This window comes from Propithecus coquereli, unplaced genomic scaffold, assembly GCF_000956105.1.
Source record: "Propithecus coquereli isolate 6110/MARCELLA unplaced genomic scaffold, Pcoq_1.0 Scaffold496, whole genome shotgun sequence".
NCBI lineage: Eukaryota > Metazoa > Chordata > Mammalia > Primates > Indriidae > Propithecus > Propithecus coquereli.
The window spans coordinates 1766153-1780566 of NW_012150796.1; the positions used below are offsets into that span (position 1 = coordinate 1766153).

At 43.6% G+C, this 14414-nt stretch overlaps 1 protein-coding gene across 1 annotated transcript in view; it reads left to right on the forward strand.

The window, feature by feature from the left end:
* The window catches only part of HGSNAT (heparan-alpha-glucosaminide N-acetyltransferase), a 39204-nt gene extending 25175 nt beyond the window's left edge, over positions 1–14029 (forward strand). The window contains exons 10-18 of the mRNA XM_012656003.1: positions 1354–1514; positions 2744–2859; positions 5125–5246; positions 5644–5770; positions 7212–7298; positions 9829–9906; positions 10535–10605; positions 10709–10821; positions 11622–14029. Coding sequence (XP_012511457.1) covers positions 1354–1514; positions 2744–2859; positions 5125–5246; positions 5644–5770; positions 7212–7298; positions 9829–9906; positions 10535–10605; positions 10709–10821; positions 11622–11803 — 1057 coding nt within the window. The 3' untranslated portion in view covers positions 11804–14029. The remainder of the gene's footprint in view (positions 1–1353; positions 1515–2743; positions 2860–5124; positions 5247–5643; positions 5771–7211; positions 7299–9828; positions 9907–10534; positions 10606–10708; positions 10822–11621) is intronic.
* Positions 14030–14414: the final 385 nt, after the last annotated feature.

The window sequence follows — 14414 nt, forward strand, 5'->3', positions numbered from 1 at the left end:
CTCTACCATCATCTCTTCTATAGGTCAACTCCAACTTTTTGTTTTTCAGCTGGTGCTGGAGCCTCTCTCTGAGACCAGCCCTGAGTCCTGGACCACAGGCCTGTGTTCTGCTGTCATGAAGTCCTTCCAAAAGTTGTGTTACTGTATAGTTCTACTTGGCATAGTGCTTACACATGTGTGTATGAAAGATGAGTGGTTTTGTAGGGAACATTTTATTAGTGTAGATATGATATACTAGATCCTGAAATCTTACAGGAATTCATAAATTCTGAATATGTAATTAACTTCCATTGATCCTGAAAATAATTATAAAATCCTGTTTCCTAAAAGGAATGCAGTATATTGCCATCAGTGAATACTGATAAATATGTAGCAGGGCGATGATAGTAATCAATTAAAATTTAAATTAATGCTCAAGTAACCAAACTCAGATTGTCCGTGACTTCTTATGATGTAGAATTTGTATCTTTGCTATGTGATGCTTTGAGTGACTTTGCTTCATCATTGGGAGGTAGTACCAGCCATTATTTTATGTCTTTGGTCTCTTGTGTTTCATCACTAATATAAACTCCATTTTTTGGGGAAGATTCTTTTATTGATTTGTTTATTTTGAGATGGATTTGGGTAGGGAGAAGGCTCATATGCCCGAAGACCTGGTAATTATTTTTGTACATTCTCTGTGAAATTCCCTACAGAGAAAGTTCTCTATAGAGACTAGAGGCTTCTCCCTGACTAGGGTGACACTGAGAAAGGAAGCCAGGGGACACCAAGGAATGCAGCAAGAGCAAACTCTCCTGTCTGTCACCCCTTGCCAGATAATTAGAAAATTAGTACTCTCACTTTTCTTTTCAAGAGATAATTTAGTATGGTTAAAAAAAGAAAAAAAAAAAAAAGGAAAAATATGCGTGACTCAGACAAAATGGAGAGAAAAAAATTAAGCTTTTATTTTTCTTTCAGGAGCAGGAGTGAATTTAGAAATGATCGAAATGTTTGTTTCTCAAGGACTTTGTGGGCCTGCTAGTGAATGTCTAGTTATTTGGAGACAATATTGTAGCAGCTTCATCATCACTTCTCTCTGATAACTAAATGGGAGGGTTGTCTTTGGAAATTTCGTTTGCCGTTAAAGACTTTTTCTCCTAAGTCAGGACTTGAAGATGCGCTGTCAGAAGCCTCACGGCTCAGCAGGGCTGTGTTCTGATTTCTTCCTCGGCTGTTGGCTCGATGCTGTTTCAGTAATTGGCCTCTTTAAACAAATCATGTGTTGCTTCTCTTATGTAATATACTATACAGTATTAATGATACACAGACAAAAAATTGGAAATGGCCCCTTATTAACAGCTATTTTTTCTTTAGGTTTGTATTTATTATGGGATCTTCAATTTTTCTATCAATGACATCTATACTGCAACGGGGATGTTCCAAATTCAGATTGCTGGGGAAAATTGCATGGAGGAGTTTCCTATTAATCTGTATAGGAATTATCATTGTGAATCCCAATTATTGCCTTGGTCCATGTAAGTATTTTTCCCCTCTGTTAATATATATTCAGGTGGAAATATGGAAACTGCATGTTGTAATTTGAAAGAAATGTAATTCTTCCATCTAAGGTGCCTGCAAATGGAAGAATTCTTAGAAAAGTATATGCAATGCTTGTATAACTTTGGGCATTATTATTATGTTAGAATTTTAGACCTGAGAAGAGCCTCTAAGACTACTCAAATCCTTCTGTTGTCCAAAGGAAAGTCTGGGGCCATGAGATTGAAAGGCTTTCTCTGGATTATCTGAGTGTAGTGAGGAGCACAGTAGGGGCCAGGGCAGGTCATCTTCCCAGACCTCATCCTCCTGCCATTTTGATTTCATCACCTTTCAGCACCGCGTGGCAGTTCAGGAGTCCCCCTTTGTCAGCACTCGCATGCCAGCTGGGCTGCGGGAAGGAAAGAGCTCCTTCTCTTCACTGCAGTGGTGTGCAGCAAGACAGGAATGCTGAGGGCAGGGTGTCAGCCCTGTGCTTTGAATCAGTGTCAGAATCGGGGAGGGCAGGAGTCACTGTCCTCAAAGGGCTTACACCGTCATTAGGAAAAGAGGACACAAACATCTAGACAGTAGCCAAATGGAGCCCTCAGGCAGTCAGTACTGTTATTGGATGACTATAGGTGCTAGAAGAAATAGAGTTTACTTCCAGATGCTGTTTCCTGTAAAAGTGGATTTGATGGATCTCCAAAAAGTGAGCCATTGCTTCCAGTGGGACTCATCGTTGGGTTTCTATCGGGTTGTATTCATCCATTGCCACAGTCCTGTAGCCTGATGTAGCCTGTAGGACCGGGAGAGTCAGTCACTGGCTTGTGTTAGGTCTGCAAGTTCCTGGTGGACACGAGAGTTGAATCCATGTTTCTAATGGGAAGGGCCAGGAGATGGAACTCCAGGGTCAAGGGTAGCCCTTGCTTTATCCCCACGCCTGAGAGTGACACTCTCGTTCTTATCCCAGTCTCTCAGCTGGCACCTTCCTGTTCCGAGTTTGAGCCAAGTCCCTGACTGTCTTTTGTCGAGTGGTTTTGGCTTGTTCTTGGAACTTGAGTTTGAGCCATGTCTCCTGACCATGTGTCTTTCCATCTCTAAGAGCTTAAAAAAGACTTACTTAGATGTAATATAGGTACTTCATCCCCCTTATGAAAAAAAATAACATTGTCTTGGGATGAGATGAGAAATGATGGCTAACACTTTAACTAACTTGTGCCTCCTGCAGTGTCTTGGGATAAGGTGCGAATTCCCGGTGTTCTGCAGCGGTTGGGAGTGACTTACTTCGTAGTTGCTGTGTTGGAGCTTCTCTTTGCTAAACCGGTGCCTGAAAATTGTGCCTTGGTGAGAAACTGTTTTTAAAAAAAGAAGGAAAAAATCACTGTATAGTTTTTAGAATTTTTTTAGTTCTGAGTGCAATACTGTGTACTTCTGCTAATTGCCTGCATTCTTTTCCCCCTCTGTATTTAGTTATTTTTATTTAATCTTTATATCAATTTTATTGTGGCAAAAAACATGTATTATGAGATCTACCCTCTTAACAGATTTGTCGGCATGCAGTAATCACATGCATTCTTTTTTCTTCTATTTTTTGTTAACATGTAATAATTGTGCATGTTTATGGGATTCACAGTGATGTTTTGAATGTATAGATGTTTTCCATGTATAGAATGTGTAATGGTCAAATCAGGGTAGTTAACATATCCGTCACCTCAAACGTGTCATTTCTTTGTGTTGGGCACACTTAAAATCTTCTAGTTTCAAATGTATTTTTTTTTTTTTTAAATGTTTTTTGAGACAGAGTTGTGCTCCGTTGCCCAGGCTGGGGTGCAGTGGCATCACTACATCTTACTACAACCTCCGACTCCTGGCTCAAGTGGTCCTCCTGCCTCAGTCTCTCGAGTGGCTGGGATTGGGGCTCATGCCACCACGCCCGGCTAATTTTTTCTGTTTTTATAGAGACAGTGTCTTGCTCTTGCTCAGGCTGGTGTTGAACTCTTGGCCTCAAGCGAACCTCCCGCCTTGGCCTCCCAGAGTGCTGGGATCACAGGTGTGACCACCGCGCCCGGCCTTCGCATACATGCTTGATGCCATCAAATGATGTCACCATCCTCCAGTTTCCTAGTTTGGTCTCTTGGGGCATTATTGCCAATTTTTCAATTTCCTTGTGGTATAAGATATATAAAAAACCATATATCCTCATTCAAATGCTTATATGACCTTGTTTCAACTTTGAGAAAAGTGCCAAGGTGAGGGGTGGGAAAATGACAGGATTGTGCTCGGCTACTTGTCTGTCGTCTTTGTCAGGAGTATGTCAGAGTCTCATCTCTTTTGTGATTACTTCCTGTAGTTGCTGGGTGAAGTTTACCCAGGTGACAGTTACTTTTCCCCCATTAGAGGTAAAAATTCTGGTGGAAATGTTTAAATGCTTCCATTTGGGATGCTACTTAACAGTAAACTAATAAAATGGCGTTTGTTCTCTAGCTTCTTCCCAGTCATGTAACTAGCAAATTCATCTCTGAATCCCAGATTCCCTGGGTGCTTCCTGTAGTGATTGCTTAGTTGTGTATTTCTGGAGTGCATTTTTGTCATTATTACTTTTTCCTCTGCCCTGTCATCAGGGTGTTGGTGGCCTCTGGCTATGGATGGCCTTAAGATGAAGCAGAGGCTGGACACGTGTGGATGAGCAGCTCGCGTATCAGAGCAGCTGTCCCCAGCCCTTCTGTGGGTCCCCAGGGTCTGTGGAGGCACGTCCTGGGCTGGCACGGTTGGGTGAGGAGTTCGGTGAGACACCAAGAATAGATAGACTGCACCCTTTCTTCCTTCAGCCAGAATAGCTCCAAAAGTTTAAATTTCATTTTGTTTTTACTTTAAAAATTTATTTTTAATTTCTTTTTTTATAACAGCTTTATTGAGATGTAATTCACATACCATAAAACTTGCACGTTTAAAGTGTACAATGATGTTTAGTATATTAGCAGAGTAGTGAAACTGTCAATGTTTTCGTTACCGCATGAAGAAGCCCCACTCACGGCAGTCACTCGCTGCTCTCGCCGCCCTTCCCCAGCGCTAGGTGACTCCTCGGCTGCTTTATGTCTATAAATTTACCTGCTCTGGACATTTCATATAAATGAAATCATATAATACGTGGCTTTTTGTGTGTAGCTTCTTTCACTTAGCATAATATCATACTTTTGGAGGTCTATCCATGTTGCATGTATCAGCACTTCATTCCAAATTTGCTGAATAATATTTTATGGATATGCCACATTTTTTTTATCTGTTCATCAATTGATAGACATTTGACTTGTTTCTACTTTTTGGCTATTACGAATAATGCTCCTGTGTATACTTGTGTGCAAGTTTTTGTGTGAACATGTTTTTAACTCTTTTAGGTATAGGAGTAGAATTGTCCACTGATTTCTTTAACTCATGTTTTACTGTGGTATTTCATAGGGAGCATCTAGATAGCATAATGCGTATTAAATAAATTTTTGTATTACTACCAGAAAGGCATCAGTGGGAATCTCCCACATGCAGATGCTGTGCACTAGTCCCATTCTGTTTGCGTTGAGTTCATGGACGTTTTGTTTTTCTGCCCCGGCTCAGGAGAGGAGCTGCTTTTCTCTTGGAGACGTCACGTCCTCCTGGCCCCAGTGGCTCCTCATTCTGATGCTGGAAAGCATCTGGCTGGGCTTGACGTTCTTCCTGCCGGTTCCTGGGTGCCCGACGTAAGTGAACCTTGTCGTCCCCTCTTTGCATGTGATTTTCTGCCAAGTCCCAGGTTCTGGGCTTACAACTTTCCAATGACTAAGTCAGAGGAATTCCATTTCACTCTTTCTTCTTCTTTGAGGCATACTTTGTATTGAATGGGAGAAGAGTTTGATACGTTTCCAGAGAAATGTCCCTGTGGTGGTATTTGAGGTCGTTTTGACTGGAAATTGGGCCTCTGCCTCCCCAGGGTGGGGGACCATCAGGGCAGAGTGCGTTGGGGAGGGTGCCCGGAGCCAGAGGTGTTTTAGGGTGGTACGCGTTCGAGGCTCTTTGAACTGGGCTGCGTGAACTGCCAGTACATACCACTAGTCCTTCTGAAGTCTTACTGGCTAAGTGCCGGTCTCACTCTCCTAGCGGCTATCTTGGCCCCGGCGGCATCGGAGATTTGGGGGAGCATCCAAATTGCACCGGAGGAGCTGCTGGCTACATCGACCGCCTGCTGCTGGGGGACGATCACCTGCATCAGCGCCCTTCTTGCACCGTGAGTGGGGCCGGCTCGCACTTGGAGCGGAAGCCTTAGGGTCTCAGGAGTGAAGGAAGACAGAAAGAGCTGGTCAGCATTAAAGTGTGTCCGTGAAAGAAAATGTGATGAAAACTAATTTTTACTTGAAAAGTCAGCTAACTTGATGACTTTAAAATTCATTTTGTGGCAATATATAAACATTATTTTGGATTTTAAAGTTAGAATGGGACAGACATCGTGGCTCACACGTGTAATCCCAGGACTTTGGGAGGCTGAGGTGAGAGGATTGCTTGAGGCCAGAGAGTTCAAGACTAAGCTGGGCAACATAACAAGACCTCATCTCTAACAAAAAAATTTAAAAATTTAACCAAGCATGGTGGGGTGCACCTATAGGTCCAGCTACTTGGGAGGCTGAGGTCAAAAGATTGAACCCAGGAGTTCCCAGGTGCAGTGAGCTATGACTGTGCCACTGCCTTCCAGCCTGGGTAATAGAGTGGGACCCTGTCTCAAAAAGAAAAAAGTTAGCGTGCATTGGATAAAATGAATAGTACGTTGCTTCTCTGTATGTCTCAGGTCGGATTTCCTGGCAGCAGACTCTGAGACAGAAATTCATGCGCAGCAGGTGTATGAGGGAGTCCTTGTTGGGTCGATACCTGTGGGGAGTGAGCAGCACTGGGCAGAGAGAGATGTCGAACTGCACTGCGGCCCCGACAGAGGCCCCAGCCAGGCTCCAGGGGAGCTGGGATGGCACTTCAGAGCGATTGTGAACTGAGGTCAGGGGTTGGGCCCTTTCTATCCCTGGTTGGATGTGGACTGTGCCCAGGAAGGGAGTGACCCCTGGAGAGGCAGCTGTCTGCAGTCAAGGACAAATCCAGACAGAGCTTTCGGCCATTAATACTTCTGACAGCCGGAGGAATGGAAAGCTGTCCTGACAGGGTTGGGGGCATCTGAGTGGTGCACGGAAGCATCTACTACACTGTGTATTTCTAAGTGTCTACAATAATGTTTATTTTATAATAAAAACACACAAATGTGTTTTTTAATGTTATTTGCCTTAAAAGAAGATAGGAAGCTGTTAATGTTACAGTAGGGTCGATCGAAAAGAATAAATCTGAAAACTAGGAGGGTGTTATGTATTGTATGTGAAACTCGTCAGGGATGCATCATGCAAAGCCTGGGGCCCGGCTCTGTTTGCCCAGCAAGCTGGGCACAGGGGCTGCCACTAGACCGTGGCTTGTGCCTGGGGCTCTGTATTCCCTTCGGAGCGTCACAACCACACATCTTCTTGGCCAGAATATTCTGCCTATAATTCCTGTGAGTTGGCAATGAATTTCTGTAGCAAAAGCAAAACACCATTGACTACTGGAATGTACTAAAGTTTGTATTTGTCCTAAGTGTTGTTCATGTGCATTTCCATGGTCAGTGGGTGAGTGCTGCCTTCTTCTTCTGTCTCTTTAAGGTGCTTTATCACACTGAGGTGGCCTATGATCCAGAAGGAATCCTAGGGACCATCAACTCCATTGTGATGGCCTTTTTAGGAGTTCAGGTATTTGTTTGTTTCATTAGGATACGTTTTTCTCACAGTTTATGATTATTGATTCATCACTAATTCAAAGACCATTTCATTAAAATAAAATAATTGGGAGCCTATCCTCTTCTGTGTATAGGTCTAATAAATTCTGTTATGTTCAACAGATTGTACAAAACTAGAAGTTGCTGAAAGTCAGCACATTTAAATAATTGGGAGTAATTCTTACATTCTCAAAAAAATTATTATTTATATGACTTATCTTGGTGCAGCAGTTTCTGGATACAAGATTTCCCTGATGGCGTGTGCAGAGTGTTTGGGTGTGTTGGTAACCTTGTGTAGTCTCTGTGTCATTTGTCACATTTCTTTGTGTACACTTGTCTTAGTCTGTGCTGTTACAACAAAATACTCGAGACTGGGTGATTTATAAAGAACAGAAATTTATTTCTCACAGTCCTGGAGGCTGGGAAGTCCAAGATCAAGGTGCCAGCAGTTTGTTGGGTGAGGGTCCAGTCTCTGCTCCAAGGTCGAGCCTTGAACGTGGTGCGTCTTTCAGAGGGAATGAACGTCGCGTCCGCACGCAGGGGAGCTGGAGGAGCGGAGTCCGAACTCGCTGCCTCCAGCCCGTTTCATGAGGGCGGAACCTTTGTGATGTAATCACTTCCCAGAGGCCCCACCTTCAAATGCCATCACCTTGGCGATGAGGTTTAACATAGGGATTTTGGAGGGACACGGACTTTCAAACCACAGTGACACTTCACATGGCTTCAGGGTATGTGTATTCTATGCCAGCGTCAACAGAGTCATTCTTGGTTATCTCACGTGCAATTACAACTCTGAGCAGTGTAGATTTGTCTTGCTGAAGTCCTCCCTGCTCATGTTTGAAAGTGTTGTTTGAAGGGAGCCAACCAGGAAGGGGAAGAACTCGTAAAGCAGTGCTAATAGAACTTTCTGCGATGATGACAGTATTCTTTATCTGTGCTATCCAGTGGGGCAGCCCCTAGCCAGGGTAGCTGTTGAGCACTTGAAATGTGATGAGTGAGACTGAGGAACTGCATTTTTAATTTTACTCAGTTTAATTTTAAATTTAAATAGTCGCATGTGGCTAGTGGCTTCCCTGTGGGGTAGTGCAGACCAAGCGTGCACAGTCGAGCCTTCCGCGATGTTAGGGGTGCCGACCGCCCATGAGGCTGGAAACCACGTATCACTTTGGATGCCCCCAAAACGTAAGTGATAGCTACCAGACGCCTCATGGATAACACAAACCGTCTATTAACACATATTTTATATGTTGTATGTGTTTTATACTGTATCCTTACAATCAAGTAAGCTAGGGAAAAGAAAATATTATTAAAATCACAAGGAAGAGAAAATATTTACTATTCACTAAGTGGAAGTGGATTATCATGAAGGTCTCCACGCTCGTCATCTTCGCCTTGAGCTGGTTGAGGAGGACAAAGGGTGGGTCTCGCTGTCTCTGGGGTGGCAGAGGCGGAGGAAAATCCACATGTGAGCACACCCTCCGAGTTAAAGCCCACGCTGTTCAAGGGTCACCTGCACATTTTGGTGATTGAGTAATTTCATATGTGGAAACACTGCCTTTATCTCTGTAGCACTTTGTAGTTTGTATTCTGCTTTTGCGTGTACTCGTGTAATCCCTGCCTGTGCTCTGTGGGTGAATCTGTGCCAACGGGGCAGCCAGTCCAGTGTCGAGGCCGAGTGTGGACCTGGCGCCACATGGCCCGGGTTTGCACCCATCTCTGCACTTGTGCCCGGAGCACCCCAGGGTGGGTTACATCTCCCTCTGCGCTTTAGTGACACCTGCTTCATAAAGGCATTGTGACGATTAAATAAGTGAATTCGTGTAAAGTTCTAAGAACTGGCACATACACAGTGTTCGTAAATATCAGCTATTATTAAGATTATTATTAAAACTTTCTTACTATCCTTTGATGTTCTCAGCAATTAATTACTAATTTCAGAGGGATTTTATGCAAGATCTATATTTTACAGTTTTTAAGATAATTCCACCCTGTCCCGACCCCTCTTCCGTTGTGCTGTCAGACTGGGTCACCTCCCAGGCTGGTCTGAGCTGGCCCCTCATCACTCTTGGGGAGGACTGTCTGGCAAGAAAGCCCCTGCCGGGACTGAGACCCGCGGAGCCTCCCTGCCCTGTACCTTTTTGTGCCCGTCTCCCCCGCCCTTTCCGAGCGCCCACAGAGCTGCTGTTGTGCTCTCCTGCTCTTTCCAGCGAGTTCTGCGTGAGCCACTCCATCCAAGCTCTTCCTGCTCGGACACCTGGTGCTTGGACCTCAGCCCAGTGGCACCTCCTCTCCCTGAGCACGTGCTTCATCCCTGGCCCCGGCGACCTCTCTCCTTCTCTACCCGTCAGGGGGTCCCAGAGTGATGTTTCACTCCTCCTTATGACGCAGTATCTAGTGTGCCCGACAAGTCAATCTGTTTGTGGTGTGATTAAGACAGTGGATGACTATGAAATAAAAGTATATCTTGGGTGATTCTCTTGGTCATAGTGTGTTTTCTTCTACAGGCAGGAAAAATTCTATTGTATTACAAGGATCAGACCAAAGCTATCCTGATCAGATTCACTGCCTGGGGTTGTATTCTAGTAAGTAAGCAACATTCCTCACTAAAATTCCTTTCTTCACATGCGTATGTATTTAAAACAAAATAAAATGTTTGGCAACACTGGTGTAGCAGTTGTCACCACATCACAACAGGTAAAATCCTTCACTTGAATAACAGAGAGGAACATATCTTTACACCTAAGTGTACACACAGGTTTATTTTCTTAGGAAAATGTCTTTATACATTAAGATAGTGTTTTTCATCAAATAGCCAGCCAGGAATGGGGAGACATCAGAAAGTCTAGGCAAGTAGTAACAGGTTTTCAAACATCAATGTCGAGATTTATATGTGAAAAAAGAATTGTAAGGTTGATCAACTATTCATCTTACCCCCAACCTTGCAATTGTATTTCCTCTCAGGATTCATTGTAACTTATCAATTAGTTTACCCTCATCAACTCAGAGGAATACTGGAAAGGTACTTTAAGAGAATATCTGTTAGTTATACATTTTAAAAATATGTTTCCAGTTAAAAGGGTAAAATATAAGGCACAATTTGAAGCCCTCCCTAAACAATTAAATAACTAATACGAATATATTGGTCTTGAAACGCATTGTTTTGTGAGATAATAATATGAAACTTTAACATCCTTCCCCTCTGCATTATAGGGGCTCATTTCTGTTGCTTTGACAAAAGGTTCTGAAAACGAAGGCTTTATTCCAGTAAACAAAAACCTCTGGTAGGTATAGGAAAAAAGTGCCCTTTCGGTGTTGACAGTTTCTCATGTTGGAATGGGATGTGTTCCCTGTGGACGCTGTAACGCCTCCTCCAACCCCTCCCAGGTCCATATCGTACGTCACCACGCTCGGCTCTTTTGCCTTCTTCATCCTGCTGGTCCTGTACCCGGTTGTGGATGTGAGGGGGCTGTGGACAGGAGCCCCGTTCTTTTATCCAGGTGAGTTGCCTCTAACCCCAGAGTGGGTGACGGTGACCGGGTGGACTGACCAGAGACCCCCAGCATTCTCAGTGCTGGGCCTTGAGCCACTGCCCTGGGTGGTATGTTTCTAAGAAGCAAACTCTGGGAGGAAGCAGCAGGGGCTATGCTGCCCCAGCTCACACTGGCCATCACTGGCCCCTTCTGGAGCAGATCACCCCATTTTTATCCACTTAGGGTGTGGAGTCATTGTATGACAGGTTATGAGCACCACTTGTTTCTTTAGGCGATACCAAATTGTGGAGTATCAGGAATGATTCAAGCATATTATACAGTTTCTAAAACTTAATATTGGGGCTATGCTTTCTTTCTAATGTAAATGCACTACCTTAAAGATTATGCATTAGAAGAAGTATTAAAAGGTGATAAAAGAGATAAATGGAAGGCTTTAGATGCAGTTCTACCTGAGGACTGAGAAATAGACTAAATGATTTCAGTGACTCATTTCCAGCCCTTTGCTTCTAGTAACAGTTACATTCTTTGGACCTCAAATTTTCTGTCTACAAAACAGAAGTTAATAATTTTAGTTTTCCTTTCAGATTTAGAATTCAAGAACTACATTGTTATAAAATGAATATTTTTTCATAATTTTTTAATGTAGTTTATACTTAAATACCTAAGATATGCATCACTTATTTTTGGCAGTAGCCGATAATACAAGTGCATGCTTCTTGTTTTTTTTCACTGAACTAATTTCAAGAATTAAATAGATGGTCAGACATAACTCAGGAATAACAGTGGCTTCTGTATCTCTCCTGAAGGAATGAATTCTATTCTGGTGTATGTAGGCCACGAGGTGTTTGAGAACTACTTCCCCTTTCAGTGGAAGCTGGAGGATAACCAGTCGCACAAGGAACATCTAACTCAGAACATAGTCGCCACTGCAGTCTGGGTGCTCATCGCCTACATTCTCTATAGAAAGAAGATTTTTTGGAAAATCTGATAGGTCATGTTAAGATGTGTTGCTGGAAGACTCTAGTGGCCTGGGGGAAAGTATTAAAGCAGCCTTTATTATTAAAGGGAATCATTAATTATAAAACCAATAGGATGTGTATTTCTAGGTTACTGGGGAAGATGCCGATGTGGTCAAACTAATGTTCTGTGACTTGGCTCGTGAGAACTCTGCCCACATATTTGTGACTTACGTATTTGAAAAGAAATTGTCTTTTTTCCTCCATCTTCTCTGGAAATGGATGTATTTGGCACTTCATTTTAAGGAGATCACCTTTAACTTTCTGAAAGGGAATTAACATGGGCATTTTTCTTCTGTGATGGAGAAAACAATCCAAGGACTGATTCTTACTGATCTTGTTTCCCTGCACACTACCTTTCCATGTGTACACACAGACCGACCAAAGTACCGTCACTTCTGTTGTGGCTGACTGTTAAGCTTCTTGAATGTGATGTGTCATAACATAGTCTGATATTTTTTAAGTGCAACTTAATGTTTCAAGAAAGCCAAAGTAATTTTCTTTTCAGATATGTAAGGCTTTGAGGGGTCCAAAAAATGTGTTACAAGCCATTTTCTCCTTTTCCCCAGTTGAAAAAGAAAGTTAAAATATAGGTGTGTTTTTCCCAACCCCTCTCGCTTGCCTGCCTTCTGGCCTGCCTGTCTGTCTTCCCACCCAGCTCTGTGTGTGTGTATCTTGATGGTAGCTGGGTGCCCAGGGACGTGGCTGTGGAGGGGAGGAAGACTCACTGCCCTCGCTGGTGGGCCAGCCTTGCCATCGTGCCATGTGAGCTGCTGAGCAAGTCCTTTGCCTATTTGGGCCTTGGTTTCCTCATCTGTGAAATGAGATGGATGGAGATGACCTCTCAGTTCCTTTCCCAACTCTTAGATGTGATGAGGTAAGGTACAGTGATAGCTTTTCTGAAATCTTCAGAGAAATAATTTTATTACAGAAAATGCTTCAAAATAAATACTAATGAAAACTTTTAAAAACTCATTGGAGTGAAGCTTTTCAAAATGACCCTCCACAGTGGAGGTACCTTTCCTGCTTATAATCACAAAACTGAAGAAATAGTTTCTAGGAGCAAAAGGAGAACACACAAAGAGAAACAGCACTTTTCAAATGATGCATCATCATACTTAATGAATTTTCTGCGAGAATTTCATATTTAAGGAAAATGTGGCCGAAGAATTGTACTTCAGAGCACACTTCCATGGTGAGATGGGGCCATCTCAACCTGCTCCATTGTTTCAGCTGTCACCACTGCATGGATAGCTTTCTTGTCTGTTTCCAGCTCTGACCTCTGCCCCCAACTCTCACCCAACTGTAACTGCCTGCTGGACCCCCCACCTGGACGTCAGCCAGCATCTCAGGCTCACCGCTTCCCTCCTCCCTTTCCTTAAATCTTTTCCTCTTTGGATGTTCCTAGCTCTGTGAATGGATCCTTCCATCTGCAGGTATAAAACTGCCACCATCTTCTCGCTCACCTCACCTTTCCTGCACTAGTCATTGCGAAATCCTCAATTCTGTCCCCATCTTCCACCTGCAAGTGCTTCACTCTCATTGTCACTGCCTCATTACCTTGTAATCATTTTTAAACTGGCCTCCTTCCCTCAGTCCCTGCTCCTGTAAAGCCATCTTTGCATGGCTACCAGATGAAGCTTTCTCAAGCAGAGCTTGGATCAGATCATCTCTCTTTTAAAAACTCCCATTGAAATGGAAACGTCTTTGCCTGGCACCATAACCTTCCCACCTTGATCCCAATGCATCTTTGCAGCCTTTTTTCCCATCCCCTCTCACCTGCCCTGCTTACTGCAGCCCAGCTAGACTCCCGCTGTGCCCCGTCACAGCCAGTGAAATCCTGCCTCTGCTTTCAATTGGAGTCTTTCTGGGTTACCGTTTCCTCTTAATTTTTTCCTGTCTGCATTTGACTGGTCATTTTCAAACCCCGCAGTTCCAAGGTAACCTTCTCTAACCTCTTGTTCTCATCCCCAAATAGTATTTACTTCCTCTGGGTTCTCATAATATTGGTATCAATCTCATGGCATGTAGTGCTTTCTGCCCTGTGTGGTAGTTATTTGTGTACATGTGATTTCTAATTTCCCACACTGGACTGTGAGTGCAGCATCGGCAAGAATTATGCCTTGTTCATCTGTGTATTCTTCATGGCGCCACACATGGTGCCATGTACGTAGCAGGAGCTAAATAAACATTTTTAAAGCAAAGCAATGATGTTTTTTTGTTTTTTTAAATATTTAAGTGCTGATAAAATTAGCATGTGTCTGAGCGCGCCATAAATATGGCCAGGGAGAGAGGAGCCAAGATGGCGGAGGAGAAAAGCTGCTGTCAGTGTCTCTGCAAAAAAGACAGATTTTAGAAGAGAGAGAAAAAAATAAACTAGCAGAGAAACACAGATCGGATGAGGGTCGGAAGGAAGGGGGCCTGAAACTACAGGAGACTCCACGGGAAGATGTCGCGGAGGAGAACTGGAAGGAGAAAGGTCCCAAGAGGCTTGGAGACGAGCGACAAGGGTGGGTGGAGCGGTTCACTTCCCCCTCCCTTGCATCTCGGACTGCGGGTGGCTCCTGAGTGGCTGGACACACC